We start from the raw sequence: 22,519 nt of genomic DNA, 5'->3' as shown, positions 1-22,519 counted from the left end.
AATCCGAAATATCATAGATATTAATATCCATAAATTACGCCCGCAAACAGCATCATCAGCCAATTCCATTAGCGCGAGGTTGGCTACACTGGAGCCCAGGTACCGCGATCTAATTTCACAATTGCTCCCATAAGTCACCCGGACCACGTGACGTGATTCATCGAAATCATTCGGAAACGTCGAAAAAGTTGAAAGTGCACCGCCGCCCCCTTGTGAGAGGCGTCGCGACGTGATCGATGCCCTCGAATGGCGGTGTACTATTGGTGGAGGCGGGGTTTGCGCCGTCGTGGCGACCTCACGACGACAAATGGGATTACCGCCGCCGGACAGATTCGTTTCAATTTTTTTTATTTGCAAGGGTGGTGTGATTGTACAGAAATGAAATGAAGGGGTCGAGTATAGTTTGGTTTATTGAACACACTATAGCGTTTATACAGGTTTTTACAGTTATGGGGGCGGCGCGGGGCCGGAATGGTACACAGGTTTTTTTAATATAATTACTAGATCACATCACAATATTCGGTAACAAGTCGCTAGTCTACAACTATATGTACAGCTATTGCTTAGTGGCGGCGGAGGCGGCGGCAGACTACAAAATTATTTAATCACAATGTGCACTTTTGATTGAATATTGCTATATAAAATCGTTTTTTTAATTTTTTATTTTTTTCTAGTACAGACAATTCTAGGATAAAACTTGGTACGAAATACCATATGATCGGACTGTATGTAATGTTTAACCTAAAATTGTCAAATTGACGTGGATAGACACAACTACCAACACATTTTAAATTCCAGTGTTATATTTATAGTATTTTTATTCGATCATATGATATGGTGTAGAAATTAGTATTATCCAGTTAAAACTAAAATTTAAAGTAAAACATAATTTGTTAATTCATCTGCTAGTTTTAAATATTATTATTAATATATTTTTCTTCTAAATACCTCATAAAATAAGCATGTCGTAACTACGGGTGGTGTAAAAAAAATTGTAGGTAATATTAATAAACGTTTAGTCATTTTAACAGATATCTTTGTTTTTTTTTATAGGAAGGCTGATCGAGTTAAGCCAGGTTAATATAGATATTAATTGGAAACAAACGCAATGTGCCTGTGCCGCCCCCAGCCTTGACAAACAATTAAAATACTTCCATTAGAACTACCCCAACATCTCTGCGATTTGGTGTTCGTTACATCATTGCACTCGTCGTTTTTCGACACTATTATTTACATCTCCTCCATCTAAGTACGAAACCTCTTCCAGCACTCAGCAAATTACGTCGTCGACTCCTTGTTATTGGTGGCGGTTTCCGGCATCTCATGCTTTCTGTTAAGAGCTTGGAGGGTCAACGGCGGTAAAAGGGGAAAATTGAGCCCTCCCGCCAAACTTGCCGCTTGTTGAAAATTGGCCACGTGTTGGAGACTCTGCAGGAGGGCGGCGGAATGTTCCTGCGCTTTCCTCCTCAATTCGGCGACGCTGGACGAACGCTGATCGCCGCCACCGGATGGCGATATCTGCGAGCTATCGGCAGATGGCAGCAGGCCAGCCATTGGTTTAATGGGGCAGCAGGAGCAAAGTCCGGGGAATCCTGCAAAAACGGCGTAAATTATGATTATTAATGTGGGATAATTTGTTTTGGGTGTCGTACACCTCGGCGTCTCTTTATTCACTTAGGCCCCCGTTATCGTCCAATTTGCCGCCACTTTACACCTGAGATCGCGATCAACTTTAAATTCGATATGTAAGGATATTACGGAGGAGGCGAAGTTGTTCGCAAACTCGATTAGGACGATACGCCAGGTCTTATAATAAATCGTGGAGGGATTTTTTTTTCTGTTTGATGGTGTTACCTTTTAGTGTTGGGAACAGAGGCGGCGAAAATTGTGATGATATATGAGAGGCCAAGTGTGGCGGGAAGAAGAGAGGCGGCGTGTTGCGGGTGGCAGCGTTGCCATCGAGGACCGGACGAAATCCTGCGGCACTGAAAAAAAAAGTTACACGTTTGTCAGAAGAAATCTCTTGTAATTTGCAAATTGCTTTTGGTCAGAATTACCGTGACCATTAATTATACAAATAATTAGCATGAGCGGCACGTATACGCACGCATTTCCGTTAATGAAATGTAAATGAATTTGATAAATAATCCAGCAGCAAATTGAAAAGCCTCCATTAAGCCCCGGGTCCGCTGGTGATATAATTTGGAAATGGAAATAGGATGTATATCTCTGATTATGATACATGATGTAGCAATTAATGCAAACTATATCAAATTCAATTAAACCGCTCCAGTCCGGGCATTTGCTTTGACCATCCAATGCATTGCAAATCCCCTCATTAGGCCCCAATCAGACGGCCTCAAGACGCTCTCGGCTCCGGGTTTTTCCTCTTCGATGGACGAGTGAGCGCATGAGGCCGTGAAAATCCCGGAATGGCCGCTTCCGGTAGATAGCGTAACAGCGTAAGTAAGCTACACACGGGATCCAATTAATATGTTAGTGTAGGAAATTAAGCTGTCTGAGGCATTTACGCAAATGCATTCGCTTTGGCACGGCCGTAATTGTGTAGAAGGAATCTTCTCGAATGTCACATATTATATTAAACAATGTCATGAAGGCAGTTTGTGGAATTACGTTAACGACGGAACTCGATGCCGACGATGCCAACCTCTATTTTGACTAACAACGTTAAACTCGCTGTCTAGCCGCAACTTTACTTCTGTGGAGCGCAGCTAGTGTTACACAGACGAAGCTCAAAACTCAAAATTATGGAAATGTTCCAATTTTGGGGTGTTTTTGGAAAATTGCCCCTCTCGCTTGTGTACGTTATGGCCGACTGGATACTTTGTTGATATGATTTGTAGACATAAGCCAAAGTCCCTCCTCGGAGACTCTAAAGTAAATTGAAGTCTAAACATTTTAACTGGGGGCGGATTTGCGGAGTACACTGGAAGAAACATGTCAGCAAACATTATTACAGACGTCAAACAGAGCTTCCATATCGGGGAAATGTAATATAAGAAATGTGACATTTTGATTTATTTATATATTTTCGTATTCTCCGGCAAATGGATTTCGTTGCGACCGTCCCCGTTCGCCGCTCCCGTCGCGTACGTCGCATTATCCCGCCGCCCCCCAACACCTGCAGTAATTACATTAATGCCGCTGCTCATAAATAAATACCTATCGAATTAGAGTGACTGTGCAATTAATTAATCAGCTAATTAGCAGACTGGCACGGATCAAAGTTAGCCGGGTTTCTGTTAACCGCAGCCGAGTTAAGCTCATTTCCGTTGCCGCCCCCGCCACCCCCAGGTGCGATGTGTATCTTCGAGGGAACAGCTACAAGCTAATCACTCAGTGGATGACGCTCGTTAGGTTTTCTCTTTCGGGAACGGAGCGGCCGGGGGCGGCAAATCCATGCAGGGGACGCGATTTTTACAACGTTTTAAATTCGCCCTTTAATTTTCCATTACGCGGGAGCACCCTCGCGATTTAAATAAATAATAGCCATATTTATGATGTGGAGAGGCTCTTGAATAACTTACGATTTCCTACGTAAGGCGCATTATGATGCAGTCACGTCGAAAATGATCATGGAATGGCATCCATGGGTGACAGCAGCCGCAATTAATACCTCTCGTGAAAGAATTATCATTTTCATTTTTCTCGTCGCCGTCTCTCCAACCCCATGAATATTAACTCGTTTTCGACCCACCCCCTCGCAATAAAAAACGCTTAAAGCAATCCCGAAATTAAACACCCCAAAACCGCCACGAAGCCAGAAATTACAAAGTATACACACGCACCAAACGGAAAAAAGCGTCGTTAATGACATCGTACACCCTCTATTTTTTTCGGGGGTGCGAATCAATGTAGCATATGCAATTTTGGGACTGCAACCAAAGCATGCACGATTACCGTTAAGTCAATGGGAAAAGGAAGTCGGAAACGGAAGCGCACTCACCCCGTGGGACGGCGTCCGGACGCCCGTCTTCACTGACCTTTAGTTCGAAAGACAATAGTGTGATGGATAGCAAAGGGCGGTTTTAATAATAACGTAATGACGTCATAGTTGACACAAAAAAAATGACGTAACTGTGTCGTGTTATTTCTTGGAGGCGCAAGGAGTAATGCGAGTACATAAAATCTGATTAGCGAAATTCCAAATTATGGCAGCTACAGACAATAACGTCTCCTTTGAGGAGAGTTCGTATCTTTATAACTTCATTTTCCGCCTCACGACTAAATTACCTTAATTCCCTATTATAGTCTGCTTATACAACCCCTAATGTAATCATAAACATTGCAAAATCAGCCTTGATCCGAACATGCTTGCGGGGATGGAGGTTTTTTATGGTGAGCCAACAAAACTTCGAAATGAAGACTTTTTGTGCAACTTTGCATAGTACAACATTGCGCAAATTAGACACGAGTTTCAGCAGCGAATGCTCCAACCACACACATCGAAAACTCTGAATTATTGTATCAGAGATCTGTTGATCCTTTTTTTATTCCTACTAATTCCAAAAAATTGTTATTTTTGTTACAAGTATCTAAAATACAGTTTTTGCGGACTAATCGTTGCTGTTGTGAATAGCAGATGAATTCGCTTTTTTTAGGTACGTGTTACAAACAACATTTTTTAGTAAAAAACCCATTCAAATCTTACAATTTTTTGAAAATAGCGTCGCATTGTTTAAAATGTACACAAAAAGACGGTTTTTTGCATAAAACACAGAATTCTGAAAAAAATCCGAAAACGCGAAGAAAATTGTGTTAGATTTACTTACAAATCTAATAATTTATTCATATTAATGTACCTATTAGACTAAATAATATACTCCTAGATATTTGTTTCACAAGGCTGGAAAATGTTCTTTTGGAAATGCGAAGAAATTTCCGAGTATTTTCAAAGTATTTTCTAGACGTGGTGAAACACAAAGATTTGTGCGCTGATAATAATTAATAGTTACAGTGCAACCTCGATAGTCCGGACTAATTAAAACCGAGGCCATTCTGATTATCAAAAAATCCGTATAACCGAACAATATCATTATACTGTTATTAAAAGCTCCAGAAAATTCAATGAACATTCTTTATTATTTTAAGATAAAATATGATAATATGTGCAGAGTAGTTTTGGCGTCGCGACGCCTTAAAAATGTGTGAGGATTTGTGGAACCAATTGATAATTTATTTGTTTTTCAAAATAAATGAGTTAAAAATATCTTTGTTGTCATTTTAGAGTTTATGCAAATTGTGTTTAAAATTTGTCGCAAAAAATGCCTCATTTATCAAGTTACTCATTCAAAGTGTTTATAAATGTTACTAGCATCAAGGGTGGCTCTGGAGTTCCTGTCATGCACAATTTTGTCACTTTGTTTTTAGAGTGAATATAACTATGTACATGAATAGTTATTTATAATGTTACTTACGTCAAAGGCGTTTCAGTTACAGATTTGTGTTCAAGTTTTGGATTTTCAGGTTCAAATCACAACTCTCAAAACTTACTTTGCTTCATAATTTAGGTTAACTACAATTGTCAGTTGAAAAATCTAAACCCATATTTGTAATGACCGGCAAATTTCTTTGACATTTCATAGCCACCCTTGAAGCTAGAAACATTTATAAACATCTTGTACATAATGAAATGACTAATGAATTAAAGCGTCCTTCACTCATTTATGGAAATTTTATCAGTAGGGAAATTGGTTGGTAGCACAGCATTCAAATCGAACGATTGAAAATCAGTTTAAATTAAAATATGTTTCAGATATTTTTTTTTGTAGTTTTACTTAATTAGTTTATCTGTATTATTTTAAAAAGTTATTGGCTTCCAAAACAGCACACAAATTGACACAATTGACATTTTATGCTATGCCAACTAGCAAAATACAACCAACTATTCGAAATGTGCCGCAAATAAGTATCTCAAATGCCATGAAAACAGAAGGAGGCGCACAAATGTTATTTAATTGTTGTATTGAATTATATAATGCTTTATTAGTTGTCATGGCAACTTTTTGGAATTGAGTCCGAAAAAGACTCGTTTAAGGGACTCAAATGAGTCCGTAAAATATCTATATTTGGGAGCGTATAGTAAAATTGAATTTTTGATTTCGGGATACGCAAGGGGCAGGAAAGTTTTTGGAGAGAGAGTTCAAGCTTTTGAACAATGGACCGCGTCGCGGCACAAAGTGCATAGCAATCAACGCCGAAATATTTCAAGCACTCAAGCGAAGGACTCGCGAATATTAACTATTAAACAATTGTCTCCCATAAACACGCTTATTGGAATAATTTAATCAATAAATATAACTCCTTGAAGTGGTGCACATCGAATTATCCAAAGTACACTGTTAAAGCACCGTCATCGCATCTCCTCTTTGTTCCTTCATCATTTCCCTTCCCGTTTCCTTATTCAGGTGTGCAACTGAAAGTTTTTCGCGATACGTTTAAAATTTCATTCCGAAAGGTACTCGCTATACAGAAATTATATTGCAGCATCAAAAGAAATTACAGCACTCATTCCTCTTTGGTGCTGTTATAAAAATTAAATCAAATTTTCCTCAATAAAGTTTCCCGAATACAAGTTAGCTTTCAAGTTGACCAAGTGAATTTTCCTCGGTTACATTTCCATCTGTGAGCAGCAACGGCGGCTCTCATGCATTTTTCATGCAACTTTTTCCATACTTAAACTCAGACGAGGCTAAAATTGATCGCATAATCTTGCTAAATTAACGGATAATGCATTAGTCGATTTACACCGGAATTCGCTCCGGGATGTGTGTCTTATTGCAGTTTTAATATTTCAAGTCCGGTTTATGGGATCCCGGAGTCTCGCTCTGGATTCGTTTTATGAAATGGCTACAGCGCTAAATTGTATTGCGCGATGTTTTATTCAAGATTTTAAGGCGGCATTTTTACGGAAGAGCTAAAATGAGAAAATATGAGGTCCGATGTGGCTCTAATTAGGACTTGAATTCAATTTTTACTTATGAATTTTAATACCCCAGTGGCTAACGAATCACTTTCGCTGCTTTCTTTTCAAAAAATTGCATTTTTTTGGGTCGACTTAAGTAATTGACTTTGAAATTTACATTCTTGCATTGTTGGTAAAAATTCCCAAGTCTGACCCTGTTTATTTCCATTGCCAATCCCACCGCTTCCTCAAAATCGCTATAAATAGCACACAACAATTTCTAATCTTCAGTCTTAACATCCAACATGGTTCCTCTACTTGTCTTCGTCCTGGTGACTTTCCAGGCTTATTTAATTTCGTCCGAAGAATATTTAATTCCCAATAATATCGACATCGATGAAATCCTCAAAAACGATCGGTTAACTCGAAATTATTTAGATTGTGTTTTGGGAAAGGGGAAATGCACTTCGGAGGGTGAAAATCTAAAGAGTAAGTATCTTCATTTTCTTTCTTTTTGTACGACGAAAAAACTCTAGAGGCTATTCCTGAGGCGCTGGATAACAACTGCTCGAATTGTAATGAAAAAATCAGAAAAGGGGCGAAGAAAGTCTTACATTATTTGGTGGAGAAGAAACCAGAATGGTGGAAAGAAGTGACTGAGAAATATGATCCCAAAGGAGAGTATAAGAAGAAGTATGCCAATTACTTGAAGGACGAAGGAGTCGAGTATTAAATGAATTGTAATGAATTTGATGATGAAATAAAGTGTTTAGAGGAATTTGTTTCGTTTTTTGAACGGTTTGGGTTTTTTAGAATTCTCTTGGCTTCTTTGTATTTTTGGGTTTTCCTGGTTTTGCTCTATTAGAGCCTTCAAGTGCTGGAAATTCTAGGGTTTTTCGGATTTCCTGGATCTTCGTTTTTTCGATTCTGTTTAATTCTCTATCTTATCCTTCTGGTTATCAATACTCCTACAGATCCACTTGACTTCTCTATTTTTGAAAATGTTTCTGGTTAGAGGGGTGGAATTCCTCCAAACTTGCAATTATACTGTCAGTTCTGCTATTAATTCACAATTTTTACGCTACTTGAGGTGCGAATTTCTGCACCAGTTGAATGAAGCAGCAGGAATTTGAAGCTCTTGCAGGAATGAAATTAAGGGGCGGTAAAAGTTCCTATCGCAGGAATGTGAGTATGTTTGTCTCAATTGTGTTTTTATGGTTTGATGGGGGGCATCACGCGCCCATCTCCCCCCCTAATTAGCGTTGTTAATCGTTCTAACACGCTAATTGAAATTATTCTCAGTTTCCATCGTCGTAATCAGTCGTAATGCACTGTTAATTCGTCGCGGTACCGGCATACATACATCAGACCCCCAAATTTGAATGTCACACATGAAACGTTCCAATCTCGTTATTATGCAATTCGAACCATTTAATACCGACAGAGACATCCGACGAGACGGAGAAGCTACGATTTTTCCTGGTAATAATAATTCGCAGTGAGATGTATTTAATACGATGCAATTGAAATTGATATAAATGAATTTGGTCGGTTGAATACTTAGATGATGATCTATTTTCGTACTTGCCATACATTCGTTACAATTAAAGAATTCGTGTTGTCAGAGCGCGGATCGCAAATATAATTTGCGAAGCAGCGCTTTCAACGGGTCAAGTGTCAATTTGCGATGTTTTAACGTCGTTGTCCATATTAGACGATGGCGTTTACACTGTTGTCGATGGAAGGATGGACTATGATGCCACAAAGGCAGAGACGGATCGCTGGAGACGAAATTTTAGGACAAAGGGAATTACTTTAGATGTAAACTTATTAAAATGTTACCCTCGATGCAAATTTAGGTGTTTTTACTCAAATTGGAACCTTGGAAATTAAATATTTCACAATCTTCATTGTCAAATGATAATGGAATTGCATCAACATTTTAATTTTTAATTAAAAATTAATTCGGCGCATTTTAAAACAGTCACAATTACACAAGATCCACATTTGAATCGGCTATTAGATCATAAACTGAATATTTAATGCATTTTATTAAACGATTTTATTCATCAAATTTAATGGAATGTTGAATTCGTCGATTTTAAAATTAATTTTTCAAAATTTAAAACTAATGAGCTTCCTTCCGTAATTAAATTGACCATGGGTTGTTCCTCCCCTTCTTTTTCACAAAAGTATAAAAACACAATCACACACTTCAGAACCACCATAATCAAAATGTTTGTGTTTTTCTTCGTTTTTGTGGCTTTCCAAGCCATTTCCGCCACCGAAGATTTCTATTTTCTTCCGAAAAACATCGACGTCGATGATATTCTCAGGAATGATCGTTTAACGAGGAACTATTTGGACTGTGTTTTAGGACGTGGAAAGTGCACTTCAGAAGGCGAACGCCTTAGAGGTAAGTCTTTGATTTTTGTCTTCCTAAAATTGATCCGTTTTTGCAGATGCAATTCCTGAGGCTCTTGATTCTCAATGTGTTAGATGCAATGATGTTCATTTGCAAGGGGCGAGGAAAGTGTTTCATCATTTGATCGAGCATAAACCGCAGTGGTGGAGGGAGGTTAGTGACAAGTTTGACCCCCATGGAGATTACAAGAGAAAATACAGTTCGTATTTGGACGAAGAAGGACTAAGTTATTAGAGCTTGTATAATTTTACGCCTGCACTCTAATAAACAGTTTTTGAGAAATTCTGTTAATTTGGTTTTGGTAAACTTGCAGTTTTGCCTTTTATGCGGTTTGGAAATGGCTGCGTTTTTCTGGCGTCCATGTAAAATATTCCCCCGTTTGTCCGTTAAAAAGCTTGAAAATTCTCAAGGTGACGTTTAAAAAGAGCAACTGTAAGTCGTATTCCCCGTAAACGTCGTAAACGGACATAAAAAGCAAAGGAGAGCGTCTCGAGAACAAACGTGTATCGTTTTGAATTTTGCACCGGCATCGCCTTAAGTTCCACTGAGGGCCAAACTATATTTTCCCGGCATAAAGCGGATCTATAAAACATATAAATTCTATATTCTTTCTGTGAAGTGCCATATTACATCTCGAAAACACTGAGAGCAGCAAAGATCTGACAAGAGGAGAAACTTAAATATTCATCAAGTAGACATAAAGATCGTAATATCATAAAACGAATTTTCCATTCGTTCAAACAAAAAGAAAACCGGCTAACATCTCATTTACATTTCAGAGAAGAGGGCGCTCGCTCACTCGAAATGACAGTGATATTTTCATTACGCTAATTTCGTTGTGAACGAATTAAACCTTGCCTTTCTACTCCGACCGACTAGGTCTGTTCCCGGCGAGTAGATTTTCGGTGCTCTTGCCCGGAGAGTAGTGGCGGATCAATCGCAGGGCCGGGTTGAGTGGATTTATTTCGGAATTATTTAACGTGATGGGTGTGCTTATGCAATTTAAATTCGTCACATAACCGCCGGCTCGAGTCGGTCAATAAAGTCGTCGGAAAAATATGAAACATTCATCACGAAGAAGCGGAGGGAGCGACTGTTTTCGTCATGTGATGTAATAGGGTAAATATGAAATGCTAATATTTGAAAGTTAGAAATTATGTTTTAAATTGAACTGTCCAATATGCGAGGCCCGATAAAAATCGGGTTGCCGGGGGCGTCGTGTTCAAAATGGCGGCGATGGCGGCAGCGGAGGGGGAAGGAAGGATGTCTTAATTCGGGGACTAAATGGCGGGAAAATCTTGGGGGTGTGGGAGTTTTCTAAAATTCATACAACCGAAGTTTTTTGTAGTTTTTCCGTCGAATTCAGGTAAATCAAGAAAATTTTGAATATCGAAGCGAATTTTTTCCAACAATAATTTTTGAGTGGTTTGGCTGGGCGGTGACTGCACCGCCATGCCACCCCATTTGCCGATTGTTTCAACGCCGCCTTTCGTGACATCATCGATTAATTAGTGGTCGCCGGCATCGTTCGTACTAATTCCGTTAGTGTCGTAATTACACTTAATTAGAATGCACGAGAGCGCCGCTCATATGTTTTCATGGGAAAATTCCCATTTTTCTGGGGTCCGCGACGAAAATCGTGACAATGTTTATCAAACAATTGTCTTCGTTAAAGAACGACCACTCCATTATCCCCGAACAAGTTCTCTAATTATCGAATAATTAATTTAAACACTTGTTAATTGATAACATCACGCACTGAAAATTAACTCTCCAGTAAAATCTCGTGATGTCATGTCGTTAATTACTTTGTCGGCTATCACATGCACTGGGGGCGGTTGGAAATTACCTGTCTCCAAACGGGAACATGTGCGAAAATGGTGGCGGCGCCGGGCGTTGTGGCTCCGACGACGCGGAGGCGGCGGGACTCCGTGGAGACGACGGTACCGGCGACGTCTCCGTGGGTCGTTGTTCGGGGGTGTCACGACCGCTACTTCTACTCGAACATTCACGAGCCATTTCTTCATCAGGAGCGGTGGTCACTTCCGGTGAACTTGTATCATCGACTTTTTCTTCTTTGGTTTCTTCGTGGTCGCGTTTCACCACGTCTTGGCCGTCGCGTTTGCGTTGTTCTTCTTTTAGTCGCTCGGCTTTACGCCATTTGGCGCGTCTATTCTGGAACCAGACCTGCAACGAGATAATTAGTTTGAAAATAGTTGGTTGGATTGTTGGGGGTTTTCAACCCCGTGTCTCGACGACAATTTCGATGTACAAACAATCATTATTGTCCCTAACAAGCGGATAACGAGGCTGAAGAATAATAAGGGTGCTTATCCAATTACAATCTGCCACCCTTGAATTGCACCTATAATATACGGGGTAAATCGAATGATCGGTCGGGCGTTATTGTTTTCTTTTTGAAACTACCCTCGGTTATGGAAAAATGATTGTGGCTGGAGGGTGCTCGGCGGGTGCTTGTCTATTAATTTTGTTAAGGGTTTATCAAGAAAATTCGACGCGTTAATTACAACTGGGCAGATTTTCTTTTCCACCCCTCTAATTTTTTGCGTGGTTTTGGAGCAACCGTAAATATTTTTCCCCATGTCGTCGATTAGCCTATCCATAATAGCAGTTCGTTTATTCGGCAAACCGCAACAGATGTTGTTCTTTGTTCGCGCACAATGTTACAGCGATCCATCCAACCCCTTTGAACGCAAATATTCGAGGGGTGTTGTAATCCCATCCCTTACCCAAAAGCTCGTCAAATAAACATGTGCACGTAAAGAAGACTCTTGCATGATAATCGGCAGTACATTGGTAACGAAATTAAGAAGTGGGTGTTGCCCTCTCTGTCACTAAAAGCTCACGTCAAATGAGCGGATTATTTATTTTAATATGATAAAACGTCGTAAGAGGCAGCACTTTGCGCTGTTTTATGAAATCACTCAGGAAAATGTGTGATTAAAACGAATTTGATCTCGCGGAAAAGCCTCCTAAAGTAAATTTATGTTGAAAGTGTATTAGTTCCGCGAGCGCGCTTTAAAAGTTAAGTGGTCAGATTAACGTTCGTTTTATTATTTAACTTCATTAAGCGTCGGCGTCGGTTTTGCCCTGGCACGAAAAAAATCAAGGAGCTTGTGGTTTCGCGAGAAATTCCCAAAAACCGGGACCGTTTTTAATCGACAAAAACATCCCCGAGCAAATCACATTAACGAACAATTAAACGCACGCGTGTCAATTGTTTGTATGTTGAAAAACAAGTGAAAATTGCACGCCCCAATTAGTGACACGTGACCGACCGAGTTTTTCATTTTAGGTGTTAAGTCCCAGCCATTGGAGCGATAAATTCGAGTCAGAACTGGTCGCAGAATACATAAATTCGGGCAACCCCCCGTTTTGTAAACCGACACCCGATTGACATGAGAACGTTATTTCGGGGCTTTTATTCGATTTGTAATTTGATATTTTAATGATGATTGGTGCGTCATACTGGAAAAGACGATTTTTGCATTGGTCGTTTTTGGGGTCAAAGTTGGAGTCGGTATATCACACCGCCGTCCCAATCCCCCACGCATCCTCCCCCGCCTCCGCAATCCACTCGAAAGACGAGAAGTCCGCAAATTTGATTTTTGGTCGAAAACGTTAAACTCTCGAGACAGAAATGAAGACGGAACGGACACGTGGCCGCATTATAAAACACCAAACTCCCCCGAGTCGATGAACACAGACCGGGTCCGACATGTCCAGTGTCATATTACAGTCACTTAGCGATGTCTTGTGATGTTTTATATATTTTTGAACGTATGTAGGATACCCCCGGGTGAGATAACGAAGCGGTGAATTTACGTTAGTTACGAATATAATTTTTTTGCGTTTCCTGCTACTGCAGGATTGTGACAAAGGTGGCGTCCCCACTTCGCCCTTTTCCACACACGTTCACGTTTACAAAGCGAACGAGGTCCTCCGGAGCTGACGAGTGTAATTGTGTCCGTAGAGGCTCATTAGCAAGCTCTAATTGCCACGGAATCTAATACACACCCTGCTGAGGGACTTCCTGCTGGCCCCGGGCCGTTCTCTTGTCGGTGGATGTGTCAAATTAACTCTACAAGAGGATCATCTAGAATTCATGCAACTACTCGTACCTGGACTCTCGCCTCCGTGAGGTTAATCTTCATCGCAAGATCCTCTCTGGTGAAGACGTCCGGATAATGCGTCTGTGCGAACGCACTTTCCAACTCCTCCAACTGCTGGAGTGTGAAAGTCGTTCGATTCCTCCTCTGCTTCCTCCTCACAAAAGTGTCATCGTGGATCGCAGGATGGTAGGAATAACTCGTATCTGCAAGAATTTCCTCATTTTGATCGAGACGTCTGACGTTATTAGACGAGGCAAAAAGTGACCGCAGGTCAAAGTTGGAAAGTTTCAAAGTAGATTTTTCGACGAAACAAGATAACTCCATGTAACACAAACTCTATTAAGATTATTGGGTTTGGAAGAAGCTTACCAGACGGCAAATATTACCGAATACGTCTCGGCGTTAAGTTGCTGTGTGAAATGTTGCGAGAAGGACAGGGGAAAGGAGGAATTTCGAGGACTCTGGATTAAAGGTCCCAGTTATTGACTTATCCAAAAAGGGGAAATTTGAATTTTTGACAAAAAGCCCACCAACTTGACATGTCGTGTTTGCACAAAATAAAACATAATCCATTAGCCAATCAATTCTCAGAATTCCTGATTGAATCGCCTAAATGATTCCACCGAAAATTCAGCCACTAACAAATTAATTGGCGTTTTGATTGAATTAATTCTCGCGGACATAAATTGATTGAAACTTTCCATCTCGTTGCTGATTGAAATTTGATTTGGTGGATTAGACATAGATGTAGAAAAATTAAATTTTTGGACTATACCGCTCGATGAAAGCTGCAAAGCATCAAAAAGCCCCGAATAAAAAATAATTTTAATTGAAAATTTAAAAATGGAGAGAGCTTTTAAAGCGGATTATGGTCGAACTAAAAAAGTAAACAGAACGGGAGAGGAAAAAAAGTATTAACTTCACAATAAAAAGCAATTTTATAGCGCGCTAAAACCGATTTTAATATTAAATCAATAAAGCGGTAAATATTTGATGAGTTTGAAATAAGCGATGTTTGCGCGGTTTTAATTCGCGGGGAACAGAGCAGATTATAAGATTAAATATACAATTTCTCTGAATTAAACATGAGATTTTAATTAATGTATCCTCGGCATGGCGGTAATGTAATTACGCATAACTGAAATTAAAGTTTAGAGATGCCGGCTGTGGATTTCGGACGAAAAGTTATCCTATGATGATGAAAGAAGACTCGGATAATTACATTTAGGCATTTGAATTTTTTAAAGCCGGTGGAAGAGCGCCGACGGAAAATCGAGCTTTCAATTTTAAAACACACCCAACCAAACGCAAATATTACATAAGACCAAATTAAAAGTTTCCTCTAACCGCATCAAAAATATATAAGATTTTATTCTATACAGGGTGGCCCATCTAAGACTTTCGGGCTCAATATCTTTGTCATTTATGAACGAATTTTAAAAAATTTTTAAATATAATTTCTTGAATAGGTAAGGATGATGTGACATTACCAGCGTCATCCTTGTCTTAAAAATGTTAATTTTACTTGTCTTATTTTAAATTTTAATTAGTTAAGATTTATGTCATTTTATAAAACATCAATAATTATCCGAGTGTGCCAAAACTTAACCGTCTAGCTAGTCAAGTTGCCGAGAAAAAGAGAAAAAAGACCCTCAACATTTCCAAAAGATGCAAAATCATAGTCGGCTATGAAAAAAATAATTTCCCACGCCCAATTTTGGACATCCCTGCGTTCGGTCTGTCAATAATCGCTGACGTCAGTGACGTTCTTGACATTTGTAATATTTCTCATTTGAGGTTATGTTTACTTTTGAGCATGATGATGAAAATCATTGATTTAAACTTGCGCAGAACGATTTATCTCGATCTTTTGAAATTGGAAACTAATCACAATGCATCAGGCAACGTTTTGGTGCAAAAAATGCGTAGGCACAAGGAAATGTGAGTAAAAAAACTTGTTGAAAGTTGGTTATCACCAGAAAAATGATTGCAGATTGGTTTGCTATGAGGTGCAACTAGAATTCACGACTTCTTTAGAAATGTCACTGGTTTATTGGAAATGGAAATTCAGTGACACGTATGCAGTGAAGCGATTTGACTCATTTATGATTGCATTTACGTTAAAACAGTTATTTCAATTATGATGGAGACAGAATTAGCTGATTTCATCCTTTTTCGGCAAACTTCTTTACCGCGCCTATAAAATGTATGGTACTAGATACTTTTAACATTTTTCTTTTGTTTAATAATGTCATTAATCCAAAGTAGATTAAGCTCGAAGCTCCAATATGTGAACTGCCGTAGTCAAGAAGTCAAAATTGGTTCACAATACGTATGAAATCTAGGACGTAGTGCTGCTATCGAAAAATGCTGGTGCAGTCGGTATAGTTGGTATGCAAAAGTAACGAAGAATGCTGTATCGTTGAGTGGCTTAGAACCTACAGGAGCAACGGCAAAGACAAGCTTACCCATGTCAAAACGGAGTTTTGTGGTATTTAGTGGCTATGCGACTAATAAATTCGTATGTTTCAATTATGATTTGTAGAAACAAAGTCGAATCGACAAATGTAGGCACAATTCTGCACACTTTCAAGACCGCCATGCTAAAAGGTGTTATCAAGAAAGTTTTTTCAAGTCCAAATTGGTCGTACAGTACCATTAATATTCCGTTTCGAAAGATTAGCAAATGAAACTTTGAATAGGAAACCAACTAATGATACCAAGACGTATAAGTAATATAGAAATCAGATACATGTACTTACCGACAACTAAGCGGTTTTGGATCACCAAAAACGCATAATAGTGAGTTACATTTTCTAAGGTCATTGCAAATTGTAGGAACACTGTTTACATCTGATATTTCAGATTCGTGTTTTCGAACTGAATATGGTGCATGATGTTGCGACTTGTATTTGTTGCTTCAACAAACCTTGCGAACTACCTAACGATCTAGGACCACTATACCCCCTCTATTATCATATAAAAAATGTGCTTGCACGGTATCAAGACAATTTCTCACTAAGAAAGAATAACGAGTCAAAGAAGTAGTGCAAGAAAAAAATGAAACAAAATGACAATGAACATCATTTATAACTGCGTTCTAATGAAAATTGCACACATGATATTTCTAACAAAGTATCGTCGGTCGACTCTTTCAATGGGATAATTCTTTAAACAACCAATTAATAACTTGGACGAGTGAAAAAAGACGAACAAGACTGAAAGCAACACACTGAAAATGATGCAGTACTTCAACACGGACTGTTACTTTCAATATTGAACCTGTTTTTTCTCAATGAACCGCCAAAAGATGAAAACATGTAAAGGACTCTTATTGACACCCTATCGTACCCTGCTGCAAGCATTAAGAACGATTGCAGAACGTTCTGGACGGTGTTGTTGACCACCATGAACGACTATGCCACTTGGATTCTTCTAACATGGGTGGATATGTTTGACGGACAGTAACCAAGCTGCTAAAAGTGCAAAACCCTGCTTGTTGATGAATTCGATGAAGAGTCGCCGCAACATTACATGGTAAGTGTTCAGCGAAGGAAAATGACTAGTATCATCGAAGCAATTGTTCCAGTTGAAAGCGACAAGCGATTTGCTCGGACCAAGGGGCTTCAAATTCATTCTTCGCCATCACAGAACATATCCAAAAACTTATGCTGCCCCTAATTGTTTGTGTCCATTTCGTTACAAGAAAGTTCAAGAAATGAGTTGCTAGTAAAAAAAAGCCAAATCTCATCGCATCGCCAACAAGCAAAATGGCAGTGACCAAACGCTTACAATATTCCAGCATTATTTGCACTTGTTATAAATGTCCAAAGTACAGAGACATGTTGTAACAGTGTAAATATCTGATACATTTGTAAATTTTTGTACATTCGTTCATTACTATTGTAGAAAATATGGTGTTACATTGCTATAATTGTCACTGGTATAGTTTATTCACTGTTAAAACTTTGTACCTTACAATAAAATACCTTGTAACAAATTATTTGTTAATCAAAGTAAAGTATTGTGATCATCTAATTCTGTCTCCATCATAAATGAGAGTACTGTTTTAACGCAAATGCAATCATAAATGAGTCAAATCGCTTCACTGCATACGTGTCACTGAATTTCCATTTCCAATAAACCTGTGACAGTGCTAAAGAAGTCGTGAATACTAGTTGCACCTCATAACGAACCATTCTGCAATCATTTTTCTGGTGACGACCAACTTTCAACAAGTTTTTCGCTCACATTTCCTTGTGCCTATGAAATTTTTGCACCAAAACGCTGTCTGATGCATTGTGATTAGTTTTCAATTTCAAAAGATCGGGATAAATCGTTCTGCGCAAGTTTAAATGAATGATATTCATCATCATGCTTAAAAGTAAACATAACCTCGAACGAGAAATATCACAAATGTCGAGAAACGATGCTCGGTTCAATGCATTGTGATTAGTTACTAAAAGATCGAGATAAAAAATCGTGAATGTGCATGTTTAAATCAATAGTCCTCATCATAATGCTCAAAAATAAACATAACCTCAAATGAATGTCACAAATGTCATGAATGTCACGGATTCATCAACAAGTCAGGGATGTCCAAAATCTAAACTCGCTGTAGAAGTCAATTGTTTCATAGCCGACTATCAGTTAGTATCTTTTGGAAATGTTGAGGTCCTTTTTTGTCTTTTTCTCGGCAACTTGACTTGCTAGACGGTTGATTTTTGGCACACGCGTATAATTATTGCTGTTTTATAAAATGACATAACTTTTAACTAATTAAAATTTAAACTAAGACAAGTAAAATTAACATTTTTAAGACAAGGATGACGCTGGTAATGTCATATCATCCTTACCTATTCAAGAAATTATATTTTAAATTTTGGAAAAATCCGTTCATAAATAACAAAGATATTGAGCCCGAAAGTCTTAGATGGGCCACCCTGTATATTTTTTTTTAAATTGAACACTTCTTTCTCAGTTTTATGGATTTTTAGACTTTACAAAATGGAGCTCTTTTCCGCCGCCGCCGATCTGATCGTTTAATTATGGCATAATTCTGCAACAAAGCGTTAAATTTCAGCCACCGCCACCTTGTCTAAAACGCCACATCCCATTAAGTTCCACGCACATCCAGCAGGATTTGGGCGCCAGATCCCGAACAAAAAGCAGGATTTGAATTCGGCTGTGATTTTCCCTACCGTCAATGCATGTCTACCTACAAATGGAATGCGAAATCGCTGCGTAATTATGATCGTTGACAGGGCTCGGTTCGGAATTCCATGACTCAATGACAAACATACAACGATTGAAATGTATCGATGCTTTCTCTCGCAGGGGGCGGCATGACCGCCCCCAGGTCATGGGTCGCTAATGCGCCCTGTGATGATGCGATTATCCGCTAATCCCGTACCTGCTCTGTTATTATCGGTGCTATTGTGTCGTATCGGCATCGCAGGAAAGTGTCATCATGCTGCACCGAACCCAAAAGGAGTATTTTTTCTTGTCGAACTGGTCTAATTCGACGCTATTTCCCTTATCGTTGGTCTCGGGAGACTCCGCCCCTAACGAGGGTGAATTTCGGACCGCATGTCGCATTAAGGGTGGATTTACTTAGCGCATTAGTTGTGACCTCCGATGCAACTATTTTTGACAACCTGTGATTACGCGTTAATTCTATAGAAAAAAAGTACTCACAAGGGTGCGTGGGGGTGAAGGGATACTCCAGAGTGGGCAAACGTGGCTGAGGGGCGCCTGGATGAAGTGCGGGCGGGCAGTGGTAGCAGAACATCCCTCTGCCTCCCCCACCCGCAATCTGAAACAGAAAATCAGAAATGAGGAAACCGAAAAAATAGTAGAGGACCGCGATTGGGTCCTTGTGGCATATAACCTCCGCGTTTCTAAATTAGATAAAGCCTACGCCGTCGGTCGCATCGGTTAAATTAACAGCGAATTAATTCTGATTAAGTTAACTACGTTAAGTAGATACGTGACATCATGAGCGAGACGACCGTGATGGTCGTAATTATCGTTCGGGCCGGCGCCTGGAACATCGATACTTTCCCGATTTCGACCCACTTTAATTGGGTTTGACGAAGGGAACTAATATTGGAAATGTAGATGCGGATGCAGGACGCGAAATCGCATTTCTCTACAATCAGATCCATTTGCGTAATGGGAATTGCTAATTTTTACACGGGACGCCCTTTTCAACTCTGGCTAATGCAGGGAGGAAGGCGTAATTTTTCATGAGTTTGTCGTGAACGATACGTTTGTATAACTTTGTTGTTAGTTGGATCGGAATCTACTCATCACGCCGGCTTAAGAGCGTCAACTTCCTTCCTTTGCGTGCTTTTTTCCTCCTCCTCCAATTAAATAACGATAATTGTCCATCATCCCTTTGCGCGCCCGCCCTTCAATAATTACCATGCGAATGTAAAATTGATGAGATTATCGTGATGCGTCGGTCGGGATTATGTAGTCTCGTACTAGGTCCTCTGCTGTAGCAACAGCAGCGGTAAGTTGATCACCGTCGTAATTCTATTAGACTGGATATCCCTTACAGAGGGCCCCTCCGTCGACGAATTAGGCCCTAATCATACGTACGGAATGCAATTTCGTCATGTACATGATGTTTGCTTGCACGGGGCGGCATAATATGCTAATCACTTCTCTAATTCGGGGAAGGCACATTACGTACACTCGATTGATATTAATGATGGAGGACGGCTCTTCGAGTAGCTTGCGAACACCTGCGCTTACATGTTCGGTGGTGGTTCAGGAAGTTGGCTGTGGGACCGGACGTTTCGAGAGAGATCTTATCGAGGAGCAAGAAAGGGCGCAAATGGCGGAGGATCTGGGCTTTTATCGTTTAGATTTTTCCGATCCAATGTTGGATCCAATTGTTGATTTCGACGTTCTGTCAAATTTTAAAAGTTTGCAAATAACCAAAGCAGAAGGACCAAGACAAAAAGCGAATGCTGAAAATAGCTGTCATTGGATGCGACAGCAAATGCATTTTATTTATTCTTTTTGATATTCCTGCGAACATTTCACTTCCTCTTCATGTCACGCGTCCCATTTTCCCCATTAACCCAGTCCTACAGCCGCCGCTGTTCATCTCTTCGTCCAGATAACTGTTTTGCAGCGTTTAGTTTATTAACCCTATTACAACAATTAGGTTTGTGGATATGACATATCGCTAATAAGAACATCCTGCGTGGTGTAAATGAAGTGCAAACTCAATTGCAAAGCGTCATAAAGATTTAAACGATAATCCGGTCTTTCTGATCAATCTTCAAATCACAGTAATCGACGGCAAGACATTCAGTTGTTGTTATTAAAGCCACTAATAGAAATCATGAAAACAATCAACTCTTTATATCGCTTTATTGGACAGATGATGGATCTGGCTAGTTAGCGGGCGCTTATACTCGGCGCCCACATATCTGGAAGACCCAAAAAACGATCAAAATTGCGTTGAGGTTTTTTAATATGTCAATTAGATTTAACGACCGCCGCAAAGAATCTATCTCTCCATTAATAACGTCGAAATGTTAAGTAGCAAACATACGGGTCTTATTAAATTTATAAATAAGAAGCGATATGTCTTTATCAAATCATCGTGATATTTATATTTGACACACTAATTTAAATGTTATTTTCATCAAACGAATAATCGAATTATCAACGACTCGTCTTATTACGCTCGCCATAAAACACACAGAAAAATTCAAATAAACAGCAGCGCATAAAGTGCTATTAATTGAGTTAATTCGTCTCATTAAGCAGCGCGTTACATTTTATTAAATTGTACCTAATAAGTGCAGATGTTCTCGAATTCTCGGTATCTTCGAATTCGTTGGTTTATGAGAAGCAGTAATTATAATTAGATCAAAATTAAATCGACCGTCTGAAGGTTTCTTCTTCGTATCTCATGTTGTGGGGGGTCTCTTTGTGTGTCATCTTTTTAAGTCCCTAGGAAAAGTTGCGCTTAAGTTGGGAAGCAATTTTTTCAATTTTTTCTTGATCAAATTTACTGTGAAAATTCACAGCTAAGGAAAAAAAAGATCTAATGACTCTAAAACCTTTGTTTTTTGTCTTGTTTTCTTCTTCTGTTTATTCTTCTATTTCAAAATTTCTAGGAAAATTACACCAGAATGGGGATTTGTGTTTTCCAAATTATTTTGGGCGATACGTTGCTTTGAAAATTTAAGAAAACTGATCAAATTTAATGACTTTATTTCATGTGTTTTTCAGCCATCTTTTTTTAAGAGTTTAAACTTTTAACATTTAGAAGTCAAGATTTTTAGAACGATCTAATTAGAAGAGTTTTTGTTTTCCGTAATTTTGTCACTAGAAAAATTAAATTTAGTTTTAGTTTTATAATTTTTTTAAACATTGCGGTATTACGTAACTGAAATTTATAAACAGTAATAAAATTGTAAAAAGGGTAAAAAAATTGGAATGAAATATTTTGTCCCGTTGTAAAATTTTTATAAAAAAAAAAATTACCTTATGACTGTCGCCGAAAATCGTGATGTTGGATCCGGGGCTGCCGCCCCCTCGTTCCTTCAGAAGCCCCCTCTAACCATGAACAACCTCACCTCAACACTCACGTCTCGAACCCTCTTAAAAAAAAAACCCGGAGTGTCCGTTCCCGGAGAGCGACTTATCTACACAAGAACAACCGGATCGTGGCAAATGACAGATCAACACGAGATACTGACGTTGCTAGGGGAGGTCCAGATGCTGCGAGTCGCTTGCTCCTGCGCTCTTGTAGAAGGCGGAGCCGTTAGCAGGAGAAGGATTCCTGCTGAAAACGCGAAGGACGAGGACGGAATCCTGTTCCGGTGCACCGGATCCGGTTAATAGTGGGGATACCGATACAGTTTATGGCTAAACACTAAACACTTTTTTTACGAGCAGATTAAAGCGAGAGGGCTTTAATGGATTTGTTTTGTTATAAGCAAGATGGATGATGGGGTCTTTGTGCTGTGATATATTTGCTTGCGCCATTGGACGACGCGGAAATTC

The 22,519-nt window shown here is 39.3% G+C and overlaps 3 protein-coding genes and 1 pseudogene across 4 annotated transcripts; 3 read left to right on the top strand and 1 right to left on the bottom strand.

Moving 5' to 3' along the window:
• Positions 1-388: 388 nt before the first annotated feature.
• Drgx (Dorsal root ganglia homeobox) lies at positions 389-22,203 on the bottom strand. The gene is made up of 6 exons (XM_088040762.1): positions 21,998-22,203; positions 19,181-19,298; positions 13,493-13,686; positions 11,200-11,537; positions 1,855-1,985; positions 389-1,592 (listed from the first exon to the last, which is right to left on the bottom strand). Exons 2-6 carry the CDS (start codon positions 19,272-19,274, stop codon positions 1,279-1,281), a joined length of 1,071 nt encoding a protein of 356 aa, XP_087896888.1. The 5' UTR covers positions 19,275-19,298; positions 21,998-22,203; the 3' UTR covers positions 389-1,278.
• Positions 7,088-7,703, top strand: LOC148172108 (ejaculatory bulb-specific protein 3-like). Its single transcript, XM_088040767.1, has 2 exons — positions 7,088-7,414; positions 7,462-7,703. The coding sequence occupies exons 1-2, from the start codon at positions 7,231-7,233 to the stop codon at positions 7,656-7,658; spliced, it is 381 nt and encodes a 126-aa protein (XP_087896893.1). The 5' UTR covers positions 7,088-7,230; the 3' UTR covers positions 7,659-7,703.
• LOC148172107 (ejaculatory bulb-specific protein 3 pseudogene) lies at positions 9,161-9,620 on the top strand (annotated as a pseudogene). Its single transcript, XR_015770393.1, has 2 exons — positions 9,161-9,341; positions 9,388-9,620. The product of XR_015770393.1 is annotated as an ejaculatory bulb-specific protein 3 pseudogene (transcript).
• Positions 14,597-15,628, top strand: LOC148172106 (uncharacterized). Its single transcript, XM_088041206.1, has 4 exons — positions 14,597-14,602; positions 14,639-14,667; positions 15,077-15,424; positions 15,477-15,628. The coding sequence occupies exons 1-4, from the start codon at positions 14,597-14,599 to the stop codon at positions 15,625-15,627; spliced, it is 534 nt and encodes a 177-aa protein (XP_087897332.1). The 3' UTR covers position 15,628.
• Positions 22,204-22,519: the final 316 nt, after the last annotated feature.

The sequence above is a fragment of the Gnatocerus cornutus genome, chromosome 7 (genome assembly GCF_029298725.1).
Source record: "Gnatocerus cornutus isolate USDA-ARS CGAHR chromosome 7, icGnaCorn1.1, whole genome shotgun sequence".
Lineage (NCBI taxonomy): Eukaryota > Metazoa > Arthropoda > Insecta > Coleoptera > Tenebrionidae > Gnatocerus > Gnatocerus cornutus.
Note: the sequence above shows the minus strand (reverse complement) of the source record. Positions and strands in the feature narration are given on the sequence as shown.

Coding starts and splice junctions, on each gene's coding strand:
- Drgx (XM_088040762.1), bottom strand. CDS start 19,274: ATGTTCTGCTACCACTGCCCGCCCGCACTTCATCCAGGCGCCCCTCAG. Junction 13,687..19,180: donor CTTCACCCCCACGCACCCTT/GTGAGTACTTTT, acceptor AAATTCTTGCAG/ATACGAGTTATTCCTACCAT. Junction 1,593..1,854: donor TCTGTTCCCAACACTAAAAG/GTAACACCATCA, acceptor CCGTTTTTGCAG/GATTCCCCGGACTTTGCTCC.
- LOC148172106 (XM_088041206.1), top strand. Junction 14,668..15,076: donor CTGTGGATTTCGGACGAAAA/GTTATCCTATGA, acceptor TAATTATCCGAG/TGTGCCAAAACTTAACCGTC. Junction 15,425..15,476: donor ATGCGTAGGCACAAGGAAAT/GTGAGTAAAAAA, acceptor AAATGATTGCAG/ATTGGTTTGCTATGAGGTGC.
- LOC148172108 (XM_088040767.1), top strand. CDS start 7,231: ATGGTTCCTCTACTTGTCTTCGTCCTGGTGACTTTCCAGGCTTATTTA. Junction 7,415..7,461: donor GGAGGGTGAAAATCTAAAGA/GTAAGTATCTTC, acceptor AAAAAACTCTAG/AGGCTATTCCTGAGGCGCTG.